This window comes from Lichenostomus cassidix, chromosome 3, assembly GCF_008360975.1.
Source record: "Lichenostomus cassidix isolate B80296 chromosome 3, HeHo_3.0, whole genome shotgun sequence".
NCBI classification, from domain to species: domain Eukaryota; kingdom Metazoa; phylum Chordata; class Aves; order Passeriformes; family Meliphagidae; genus Lichenostomus; species Lichenostomus cassidix.
Window position 1 is genome coordinate 42016343 of NC_139483.1, and position 12679 is coordinate 42029021.

Genomic DNA, 12679 nt, shown 5'->3' on the forward strand with positions numbered 1-12679 from the left:
CTCATTTTCAGATCAGCTGTTGAAGTTCCCTGTTTTATCAACCTACTTCTTCCTGCTTTCCCTCTTCAACCAATACTAAGTCTCCAACCCGCTAAAACCTCTTCATCATTTTCATGGCTTGAGTATACACTTTCACCCCTGGAAGACTACTTATAAGCATTAATCCATCTTACTTCAAACTCTTCTATTTTAAGCTCATCTCTCTGCCAAATCATCAACTATGCCTCTTCCCATGTAGAAAGACCGTGCCAGTTAAGCACCTTTCTTTACATGTTTCAAGACCTACATGCCAGAGTCCATAATTTGCTCTCTTTTCATTATTTATATCATGTCTTCCCCAGAACAGCACTTCTCCATTGCACACGTTTTGTTTAAGTGATACAGGAATTTCTTCACGATAAGAGTAGACTCAGTCTAAGCATTTTTTCACATGCTTTGCTGAGTGTTATGAGAGTGCAACTTATGCTTGTGAAGTCTTTTTGGAAATGAGCAGCATGTCAGAAAGCTTTAATTTCTTTTCTGTATAGGCATACAGTCTCCTTAATAAAGCTTCATAAATGAAGTATATCTAAACATTTGATACATTGTCTCCTTATGCTAGATGTTATTGAGAAGTTAATTAATAAGATATCAGGAAAAGCTCAAGTTCTATAATGGTATTTAGATGCTTACAGAAATGCACCTCTCAATTTTTCAGGGGGTAGGGGAGAAGGAGAACAAAATGATCAAATGGTCAGAACTGGAAGTCTTCCTTCCCCAGACCATGAAGCAGCCATATTTTCAAATATGTACTACTATTACTTGCATACATTTCAATGTAAAAAGTCACTAATTCTTTTCTACTAAATAAGGTAGTCAATGTAGCAATAGTGATATTGCATTATTTCATCCAGAATTTTTTTAAACCTATTTAGGACTAGTATTTAAGATTTTTCTTTCCATCCGATATTTTCAACATGCAATAACTATTTCTTTGGGAATTAAAACTGCATCACCCCATAGATAAGGGCATAAGCTGAAATAATTGTAAACAGTAAAGAACAGAGCTCTGCTCAAGACATATGGTTTTCCTAAATAATTCAAAGGTCAAATGTATTTGCAAATTTTTGTCTTTAAAAATGAAGCTTCATCTTATGAAGAATTATGATTAAATTAGAACAGAGCTAACATTTAGGGATACCATCCCATCATCTAAGAAGTGTTACATATTCAAATCACAAGCTCTGCTTTGTTTAATTAAAAGCAAAGCATAAGGGCTGGTAATGAGTTACAGAACCCTTTGAAACTATACCAGTAGCTTGGTAACAAGATTAAATAATTAATTTTTAAAGGAATGAGTTCATTTTATTTACACTCAATATTTGTTTAAGTAGTCTTCCAAAGGTGGGGAACAGAACATTATTAAGATCCAAAAGTCACAAGGCAGTTTCCCACTTCACTGATTCGGGACTGAAGGGAAAGGCCAGCTGTCCTCAGCAGTAGGATCCTCAGTACAGCCCACCTCTATCACAAACACCTAAAGTCACTTGTTTCAAGCAGACTTGTCCAGTGAATGCACCCTAATACAAGCTCAGAATTAAAATTTTACTGTCAAAGCTCAATAAAATAAGGTTTAAAAAACAAGACACCAAAGTTCGAGAAAGCAGAGATTTCAGAAGTAAGGCACATGAGGAAAACGCCAGGCATTAAGCAGAGAGTGAATTACCTTGCGCCATCTGGCAGCTTTCTATCAAAGGAAGTGCTACGAGGAATGGCTGTCTGAGCCTGCTGGAGAAGCTGCTGGCACTGCAGTCTGTCAGATGTTCCTAGGATTGGAGAGGCACGAGAGAGAGGCTGCCCAGCGGGAGTCGGCACCCGATGCCAAGTGGTATTCCTTCTGAAAGGGGTTTTATACTCACATGGGGTGCCTTCACTGTCAAGTTTGTATTCCACCATGGGGATACGACAAAGTTCTGAACAACCCCTGTGGGACAAATAAAAATGCTCATCAGTCTCACAGGAGAGAACAGAGAGAGAAATCTTGCATTCACAGTCAGAAGTATATATATATTTTAATTCCAGGTGCCCAAAGGTGCTCTAACAGCATTGTACTTTAAACACTTAAACACTGTTACATCAAGCAGCTAGAGAACATTTCAAAATAAAAGATTTGCTGTCATGTGCTCAAAGATCTTTGAATTGTCTTCTTGCCCTTCAAAAAGGAGAACATATTACACTTTTACAAATTAATATGCAGCTTGAATTTTACATACTGAAAACTTTTAGAAACAAAGCATTTAGAAGTCCTGAAGCATCAAGTTCTTCTAAAAGAGCTTTGGTTAGTTTAAATTTCAGAAATATGTTTGTTGCTTTGCAGCAAACTAAGCGTTTCTTAGCGGGGTTGAGAACTCTCCTTTAGAATCCAACCTTATCCCCAGCAAATGACAGAGCACATAGACTACAATGCAAATGATTAATTGGCACCTAAATATTTTTCCCTGTGTTTTTAAAGTGTACTTTATAATGTCTCTTTTCTTGGAGATTTGTATGCCTGGAAGAGAAACAGGGAAGTGGAAGGAAGAGACAGCTCAGAAACAGTCTGGCTTACCACCTCTGCTTGAAGTTTACAGTGTGGTTAAATACTAACAGCATTCACAGACAGTGTAAACTCAGGTAAAAGTACTGGTAGTGTTCCACACAAGACCAGGGTGCCTGTGGGATATCTGCTCTACACTCAAACTGGTTTCAATAATTAAAGGTTACTGTTTCAGAAATTGTTTAATAGACGCTTCACACATCCTTTAAGTCAGCACTGATTATCACTGGAGATTATTTTATATTCTCAACATTCCATCTCCATTACTTGTCTGACAAGGCAGTGTGTTCTAAATCAGTATCTATAAAGACAATACCCTAAAGACTTCTAAAGCAATACATTAAGTAAGAAACAGTGAAAATTTGCTTCTCTGTCTCAACTACAATTCTGCTCCATTCCCTGAGCTGAGTCTTGATCAAGCTTTGCTTTTTTTGAAAAACCAACACTTACCATTCCAACTAAATTGAAATCACCTAGAGAAAGTGCAATAGAGTGTAAAGAGTTTACAGTCTTAATCCTGAAAATATCTTCACATAAATGACTTAACATAAATGTGCAGTGCCAATAAATTGTATGAATTCTCACACATTAAATTACTGTGCATTAAAGCTTCTGAATCAACCCCCAAAAGGATATTTTCATTAGTAGTGCTCTGGTAAACAGATTAAAAGAAAAAATATCAGAAAAATGCAAACTGTCTTATTCAAGGTTGTTGAAGAAATCAGTGAGCAACTGTAGCAATTACATTCTAGATACTCTGTATACACTCAGTCTGATCCAACAAAATGCTTCACTCTGCTCAATTTTTTAGACGCAAACAGGCAAGTTCGTCCTGTAGCATTAAATCTCTGCCTCTGGTGGCACTCAAACACATGAAGAAGGTAAAGAATTTTAAAATATAGGGGATAAAAGTATTGAGAGTGGAGATTAATAGCCAATATAGGGTGGAAGGCACCTTGATGAAATGAGCTGAAGAGCTAGAATGCTCCAAAGCAGAACTCAGAATTCCTGGTTTTTCAAGGTTATTGTTTGAGCAGAAATATCATTGTTAGGTTCATCAATAAAATTTGATACATGCAACCTCTCCTGGCAAATCATAGTTGGACACACTGGAGGCATCACAGAATTTCAGAGTCATGATTTTCTAGTTTGAGCTTCCCTAAGGAGGTAAAATCACCCTAATAATCTCTTCTCACAGACATGGAATGGTGCTACAGAGAAAGCATTGTTACAAAATTATCACACCATTTCAGAGGGTCAGTTTGATCTATCTCTAGCCTTCCCCTCACCCTGAAAGTGCCACAGTTATTCAGAACACCACTTCAAACTGCCTCAGCCCATGTATCAATTTTTAAAACTTTTTTCACACTTCTGAGAATCCCATGTTGGGCTCTTTAAATGAGGAACACCATGGAAAGGTCAAGTTAAGCGAATTGCACAGAATTGTGCAAACCCTTTTACTGCTCAAGCATACACAGAATATATTTCTCCAGTGTGATTTTCAACTGCTTATATGCCAAGATTATTCTTTCCTTCATACAAGTCCCTGCCTCATTCATTGTCTGCAACAAAGAAGGTACAGGAGACAACAACAGCAATGCAACCGTGATCCTTTTTTTTTCTAATGTAAGTTTTATCAACAAAACAAACAGATCCAAGAATGAAGAGATGACACAGCAAGGTTAATATTAGTTTGGTGCACTGCAAAACTTCATGTGGTCATATATATACAGTTTTACATTATTGGATGAGGAAGTTGAACAATTATGTAGGCTGAAATTTCAATCTCCCTTCTGCTAATTTCTTAGTATTGTTTCACCCCCTTCTTCATTCCTATAGGCTTTAGACATTAGAAACAAACCACCCCCTCCCTAATTTTTGTTAAGATATCAATTTCACAGTCCATCTTGGTAATTGAGAAAGTTATAGCATGTAATTGTGATTGTATCCCTCATTAGATACTCCCCATAAAGTACTCTAAATGGTGTAAAAATAGCCACAGGTTTTAAAAGCAAAAGGGACTGTCACTACTATTTATTTTGACTTAGCTGGCTGACTAATTAAGAAAAGCATGATTTAAAATAGCAAACAACAAGCCTTCTCAGAATGAGTAAGAATTGAGAACTTTGTAAAATTTTGTGTTTGTTTGCATCAAGAAAACATATTCTTCCTACAAATGAAAAAAAAAGTATTGAGGATACAGTTCCAACAGAAAAAGGCTTACAAAACAACCCTGTTTAAATCACTATAAAAATTAAAGTGTTGCTTATGAATTCAAAATGGAGCCCTAGCAGGCTTGTTTTAACTGGCTCAAAAAAGAATTTCCATGGTTTCACATAGCTTCTTTTGCCACATAAGACTTTTAAATTTTAATTTAAAACTACCAAACCAATCACTTCAACATTTATATGAAAAAATATGCTTCACTGCTTCACAAGCACTGCCTAAAAAACAGATACTGCACTATACTGAGATAGGTAAAATCATAATTGTAGCTGCCTCCTGTATCAGGAAGAAAGAGAATCAATTACTTCATGCCTGCAATACCCACCTCCACTCCCCACCATATATCAAACTGTAAATTATATTGCATGCAAAAAAGCCTCACAAAAAATAAATGCAACTTCCTCTTAAATATGCAATTTCACCTTTATATAACTTCTAGTTATAATATTGTTACTTATTCAACCAGTGCAAGAATACACATTGGTGCTGGTATTGAATGATAGCTTTTAATTCACTTTTTAATTTAAATTCTATATAATTTCTTAAAATTCACTGTAAAGGATACATAAAGACAAATCTCTCTTTTATGGTCTTAAAAAGATACTTAAATTTATGTTAAACAAGTAGAGGATATCAAACATCTTTTGCAATTTTATCCAATATAACATCAGAAAACCAGACTTAAGATATTTAACAAGCAAATGTGACCATATCTTAACCACAAATCAGAAATTATAGCACTTCCCATCCCTTACTATAGTTGCATATTAATTAAATCAATCCTTCAACATAAAGCACAGACTCCTACTAATACCTTTGGTTCAAGAGCCATATTATCCTATAAAAAATTTGGTTAATAAAACCTACTCTGCAATTACAGAGACCATGACTCTATGGTACAGTTAGCAGGTCATGACAGCATAATAAAATTTAAGAGTCCACTATAAAAATCTGCTATATTCAAATGTTCCTGCAAGGAGCATTATGTTCTGAAACAATTATCAAGGAGTCCATTAAATTTTTCAAACTACATTAACCAAACCTTTCAATATTAGTTTCAGATTCCATATAAAGGTTCTGTAATAGGCTCTGTGAAGGGCCTACATTAGGCAGGGATGCTGGTTAAACTAGGCAAATAGCCATCTCCGCGGAAAAGTCAGAAGTTTCCATGCACTATGATCAGCAGCCTGTCATCTTGATAGCTACACAAAAGCCTTCTTTTCTGCTACTTCTTGTGAGTATCAGCTCCTGGGTACAACTTCAGTATTTGGAGCCCAGCTATCTACAGATTTCAGGCCTCATGAACAATTTTTTAAGGTATCAATGAAATTAGAAAAGCTGGTTACAATTTAACATTAGTTCAGCATTAGAATTGCAGGGAGACGTAAGGATAGAGAAGCAATCATTAGTGTGCATTGGTTTACTACACTGATGAGTTATCCCTTTCCATCACCATTCCAAAACAAAACACCTAATCTTGCTCAATAAAGTCTTTACTTAGCAGTACAGTCAGTAATTACATCCTGCCAACTCAAACTTTGTTTTTGAAAACAATCACTTCTATTACAGGGCATGTTTGTCCTAACACTACAGCAGTGCCCACCCAAAGTGTCACAATGAGACTGAGGACTCATTGTGCAATCTATGAAATCCAAAAAATAAAACATAGATTAATTTAATATCATTCTAGGGGCTTAACTGAAAAAGCAGAATTTAATAGATTAGTTTTGCTTAGACTCGAGATGTAGTTAATTAAGACATATATAGACTTTCCCTTCCTGACACTGTGAAGTACCTCCTGGAGGGAATATCTTAACTCCACTGACTCCCTATATCAGTTACAGCACAAGTCCAAGACACTGCATAATACTGACATGGTCTAAGAGGATTTTGGTCCAAAAGTCAAGACAAAAATTTCAAGTTCTGACATCCTAGAAACCTATTAACATTAAAAAAACAAGAAAAAAATTAAATCAATTTTGCTTTTAAATAATTTCATACCACAACAGATGTATGAGATTGCTTACAGCAGCCTCAGACAAGGCTGCTGCTCACCTTATCACTTTGGTTTAAGGCAAATGATAACTCTGGCAGTCCCTCCATGGAGATAAAGAGTTGAAGCTGCCAATCCCTCCTTCTTGAAGATAAATTCATTGTCCTTCTGATCTTTATTACTACTCAGTTTTAAAGAGAAGCTTTGCTGTTGGTGAGCTGACAAGCAATTTGGAGGACTCCTAAAGAACATCTATGTCTGTACTGTTACATGAAAAAGAAAAATACAGACAAGAACTAGATGATTTTTAAGGTCCTTTCCAACCCACAACCATTCTGTGATTCTACGATTCCATAGCAAGAAGAAAGAAGAAAAGAAAAAAGGAAAAAAAAAGAGTCAAGAATGCTTCTTCACATCTTTCCATACAGACAAACAGAGCTTTGCGAGGAATTTCTGGGATTTTTTCTGCTTGACTGTAACAACTGTACACATAATAAACTTTAGCAATGATAATTAACTCCTGCTATTCATTCATAACTCAGTGTAAGAAAAAAATCAAATACTTTTCTACTAGGATAGGAAATACAGTTAAGGATTTTCTACCATTTTATTTTTTGTTGGGTAGAGAGTATTAACTTTTGCAAGTAGTACAGCTTTCAATTAATATCATTACATTTTCTGAGTGACAGTTTTTTCAGTTACCTCTACAAAACATCATAATCTATAGAGTTTTCAGGTATTTTCAGCCTTATTAGATTAGTAGCAGGGATGGTAATTAAAAGGTTTGGTACATCCAAATTCTTCTATTACAACCAAACATTCACCTTCAGGTGCTTCTGCTTCAACCTGCCTCAGCTGATGTTACACCTGGCTTCCTTCTAGCTCAGGTGGCTTAATTTATTAAATAGATTTTTAAAAAATTAAGAATCTGAAGGCCCTATGAACTATCCCACCAGCTTATGGCTAACACCCCTGCGACAATATTCAAACTCCACCACACAGTAACCTCTTCCATTTCCTAAAAGCGTTTCCCAAACAAGCCATACTCTGCTGGTTATCTGGTACTTAAAAAAAGCCCAGAAAGACAATTATTTCAAAGAAATCACCACTGTTGAAGGGGAACAAGCATCAGGACTATAAAATAAGTCATTACATCGATTCTATTTGTAAGAAAGAGTTTGCAAGGCTCAAGAGAATAAAATAACCAGAAGAGAATTGCAGTAGTACTTAAAAACGGCCCACAAGCAGCTTCTTAGTTACTAAAATATTTCCATTTTCAAAACTACTTACAACAGCAGAAAAAGTCTTTTGCTTGTTCAGACCAACAGTAGAAACTACTGCTGATACAGGTCTCCAGTTTCTGTTTCTAGCCCAGCCCTGAACATTTTGCTTAAAGTTTTGTTTGCTTTCTAAATTTCCTAGAAATGGTTTCTTAAGCAGTTCTCAAGCAGTTTCTTTTTTATATATAATTGTAGTTAAACTAAGACAGACACACCGGTAAAATGTAGTAAAAAAAGAATCTAGCAGAATCTACAGTTTAAAATGGATTTAGAAGTGCCTGAATTCCTTGATTGGATGTGGCTGATTAAGGATATAGTGTCCTTGAGCACTACTGTAACACCACCAGCAAAAGCACATTAGAATGAACATCATTACCCTCCTGTTCAAATGTACACAATCCCAGCTACTGCACTGCAGCACCATGGAATGTTGGCAACAACAGAACAAATCAACAATTCTGAAGGGATAGACCTACTACAGAAACAAATTTGACACAAGAATACTTATTCACATCTGAAAACAATGGCCAGCATGTTTGTTCTAACACTGCTTTGTAATTTAAAGAATTCATGTTTTAAACAGCAATTTCTTCTTTCTATCTAAATATCAGCCTGATGCCACACAAATAATTTTGATTTCTGCATCAATTTGTGCATGATTATTTAATTGCTGGAGCAAACTGAAAACAGCAGGAGCTTTGTCTCAAGTTCATTAATTTTACAGGATAGTAAATGAAAGGCCTTATTCCATGATTGCTTTTGCATACACTGCTATCAAGACTTCAGTAGAAGGATCTACATTAAGTAATGGAAGACATTTATTGAACAGAATTTTCCTCTGTAATTTCCTAATCACTCTGTAACATTCCTTTGTAAGCACCTTCAACATTCAAACAGTTTATTTTCATGCTGAAATAAATTAATACAAGACAGTTTAGAGGGAAAAAAATTCCTTGTTAATAGTTTATTCCTAATAGTTTATTCTCAGTGGGTGCACACTTACATACTGTTGGTTTTCTTTTAAAATATAAAGGGCTGATGGATTGAAGATTATTTGTGGGTAAGCTGACAGACAAAAAAAATCAAGCCAAGAACTTGATTAAAGATCTCCACTTCAGCTGATGCTTTTTCAAGGGACTGCTTTGGAAACACCCTTGCACACATAAAATTCATTTTCACTTGAAGGGTACAATTTCCAAGACACTCCATGGCACTCACGTCCAATCTGTGTAAACGCACTTCAGAATTTGATCCCAGCATGGAACCAGTGCTAGTAGGCAACCCAAAGAGAAATTCCTCATTGCTTGCTATTCATAAAACCCAGCAGACAAAGCTAAGCAGAAACTACTCCTTCAAGCAGTGGAAATCAGCTGATTATCTCCGAAAATGAAAGACAGACATTAATAAAATTATACATATGGATTTTTTCATGGAACTATGGATTTTTTTTGCTAAAATTATATTAATATTCTTGTAAATGTATGTAAATTTTAATGCAACTGATATTTTTAGAAACAAAGATGCATGTATTTTTATATCTATGCACTGCGGCCAAAAACTTAGTGTCTGAACTTGAAACCCTAGATTATAGCATTTGAAGTAGAAACAGACAAAACAAACCAACAAACCACCAGCATGTACTCTGAGAAATCAGGTTGAAATACAGAGAAGAAAAGTCTACCCAATTGCCAGAAGATCATACACTCTGTAGCATGAGTCAAACTTTCAAGGCAGTTATTTCAGCCTCCAACTGTACAATCCTACATATGTCAGATAGTCTGATGTATCATTTCTTAGCAGAAAACCTCTAAAACCAACTGTGAATAAAAGCAATAATTACTGGAGCAGAGATGTAAAGCTTTCTCCTGCCTTTTAGCCATTCTACTACACACATGTAATGTGTGGGTCAAGGACTGATGGACCCCCAAATATGACAAAAATATCTGTATGTCTGGTTTGAGTGTTATTTGATAATTATTACAGCTACTTGATACTAAAAAGGTTCTCTCTGGATGAGCTGTCACACCTGCCTTAAATGTTTATCAAGGTATGGGTTTGCAATCACTCACAGAGGCTTGATTCTATCCTATTTAGCCATGCAGGGATTCTTCAAGGACAGAGACATTTCTTGTCAAATGAAGGTGAAATGGATTTTAATTCTCTGGATGCTCCTGTTTTACATCCAAAACTACTACCTGTAAATTTCTGAGTAAACCTGATCCCAGAGTACAAGAGAGACACGAACATATGGAACAAGTCCAGCAGAGGATCAAAGACGATTAAGGGATGAGAGCATCTGAAACACAGAGAGAGGCTGAGAGTGCTGGGATCAGCCAGGGAAAGAGAAGGCTCAGGAGGGATTTTACCAATGTGCATAAAATGCCTAACAGGGTGATAGGGAAAAAAGATGACAGACTAAGAGCTGTATCCAGTGAAAGCATAGGACATAAAGTTCAAAAGTGAAGTACAGTAAATTCCATTTAAGTCACATAAAAACTTTTGTTATTGAAAGGATGATTGCATACTGAAACTGAAATATTGAATTGTTGAATCTCCATCCTTGGAGATACACAAAACTCAGTGAAACATGTCCATGAGCAATCTGCTCTGGCTGACCTCACTTTGAGCAATGGGGTTGGACTCAACAACCTGCAGAGGTGCTTTTCAGCCTCAACTATTCTGTTTTTATGACAAGACACTGCAGAAGGCTAAGAGAAGCAATTGAGTAGGAGATAGAAAGATGGATTTGCGCAAGTTTTAACTAGTAAGTGGCAGTGATGATAGGCTATGTTCTTTCCACAAAATTCTGATAATTTTTTACTTTCTGCCTGCTCCTCTTTCCCTCATTCATTAACATATTTTACAAACAATTTCACAGATCATATTTGTCAACTGAAATTCTCAGACTCCTCACCCAATACCTATATTGCTTTCTGTCTACTCTGTTTAGGTTATAAACATTGCAAAAAGGCAAGCTTAAAACCCTCTGGAGACCAGGCAATCAAAATCTCTGATCATATTTTTGGGGATATAAAGGGAAAATAAGCAGATTTCTGTTTCAGTGAGAAATTGCTATTTGAGAGGAAGAGACTTTTTTTTTTAATACTAGAAAGGTGAAGCTAAAAAGATCTGAAATAAAAATGTTTTTAAAAAAAATTTAGAAAAGACACAGTTTAAAAAAACTCTCTTTTTTTAAGTAATTAGTCACAGTTTTAAAAATGTTTAAAAATTATAAAGAGGAGCAGCTTTTGCAGATTTTTCCTAGTGTGGTAGCACTCAGTTCAAACTCCTCCTACACACAGACTTGGGTGCTATGTATCACACTGATCTGGGATTTAAACATTTTATCTCTAGAAGAAGATTTATATCAAAGGAGATATAAACAGTTCATACAGTATGAATTTTTCTATCAGGGCCTATAAAATACACATTTTTACCTTCAATATAATAGGATCAGCTCATTAGGCTCATATTCTGTAAACAGCTTGGAAATGTATACCAAACAAGTCAGTGAAAATTCATACCCAGAAGCAGATGGTGAGAATAGCAAAGCTAAGCAAAGAGAGGCTTAATTGCAAATTTCTATCCAACTAAGCAAAAGGGTGGTATTCTCCATTCACAGGCATTTTGTTCAGAGAGGAAGGCATCAGCATGCAGGTTGAGGCAGGGGACAGCACTTGTGTGTCATACATCAGGCCAATGACTACTTGGAGAATTGCCACCAATTAAACAGCATTCGTATACAGTTGGCATCGACTTCACAGTGCTGCACGCTACGTAAAATTTTATTGCTTGTTGTCTTGCCAAAAGCAACACATCTAATGTTTTTTCTGTTGAATTAAAAATCAACAAGAGATTTAAAGTCGGCCTGCTACAAGAGGAGGAGTAATTAAATTTACTCTGGTACAGTTCTCATTTAGAATGAGCCAAATTAACACTGACTAGACAAGGTGTGTGAGAAATAAAGTCCCACTGTTACAAAGTTCAATTTTTTCCTACTTCTCTGCCTTGTGATATTCAATAATGGAGAGGAATGTCTTATCAACAAAAAAGGAACACTGATTAAAGAAAAATGCATTTCATCCCTGAAAACAGTGGTAGTCACTGTAATGATTTTTATTACAGTCTTTCCCTGAGTGTGAGCATATATTTCATGTTGCAACAAGATTACTCTGCTTTAAATAATTAACTCATTGATATAATTCACTATTTAATGTGAATAAATTAGATATCTGTATAAAGTGAGCAGGACTCTAAGACTTGATATCATGTATGTCCAGAACCAAGTAATTCACTACTTTCATTAAATTTCAACATAAGAAAAAAATGAAACAAATCTTTTTCAACAGTCAGGAGTCGGAGGCATCTCAAAGACAGACAAGGTACAATTTTAAGAGAAGGATTCCACATTTTTAAATTTAGTATTAAAATATAAAACTCTCCTATGGAAGAAAAGAAGTAACATCAGGTTTCAGAACAGCTCAGTCATGATGCACTAGTTACTTCTTACCCTTTTAAAGTCAGACAAAAGTAAATTTTCTATTTAATTTCTTATAGGGTCTTATTTTATCTTCTATAACCAGTCAATATGGGTTTTGGGGAAAA

General features: G+C 35.6%; 1 protein-coding gene across 5 annotated transcripts in view; it reads right to left on the bottom strand.

The window, feature by feature from the left end:
• SIPA1L2 (signal induced proliferation associated 1 like 2) overlaps positions 1-12679 on the bottom strand; it is a 144435-nt gene that overhangs the window by 47160 nt on the left and 84596 nt on the right. For all 5 annotated transcript variants that reach the window (XR_014850834.1, XM_085055481.1, XM_085055479.1 and 2 more), the window contains one exon: positions 1706-1963. Coding sequence is in view for 4 of the 5 variants with exons in the window: in XM_085055481.1 (XP_084911607.1) it covers positions 1706-1963 (258 nt within the window). In the remaining variant the exon portion in view is untranslated. The remainder of the gene's footprint in view (positions 1-1705; positions 1964-12679) is intronic.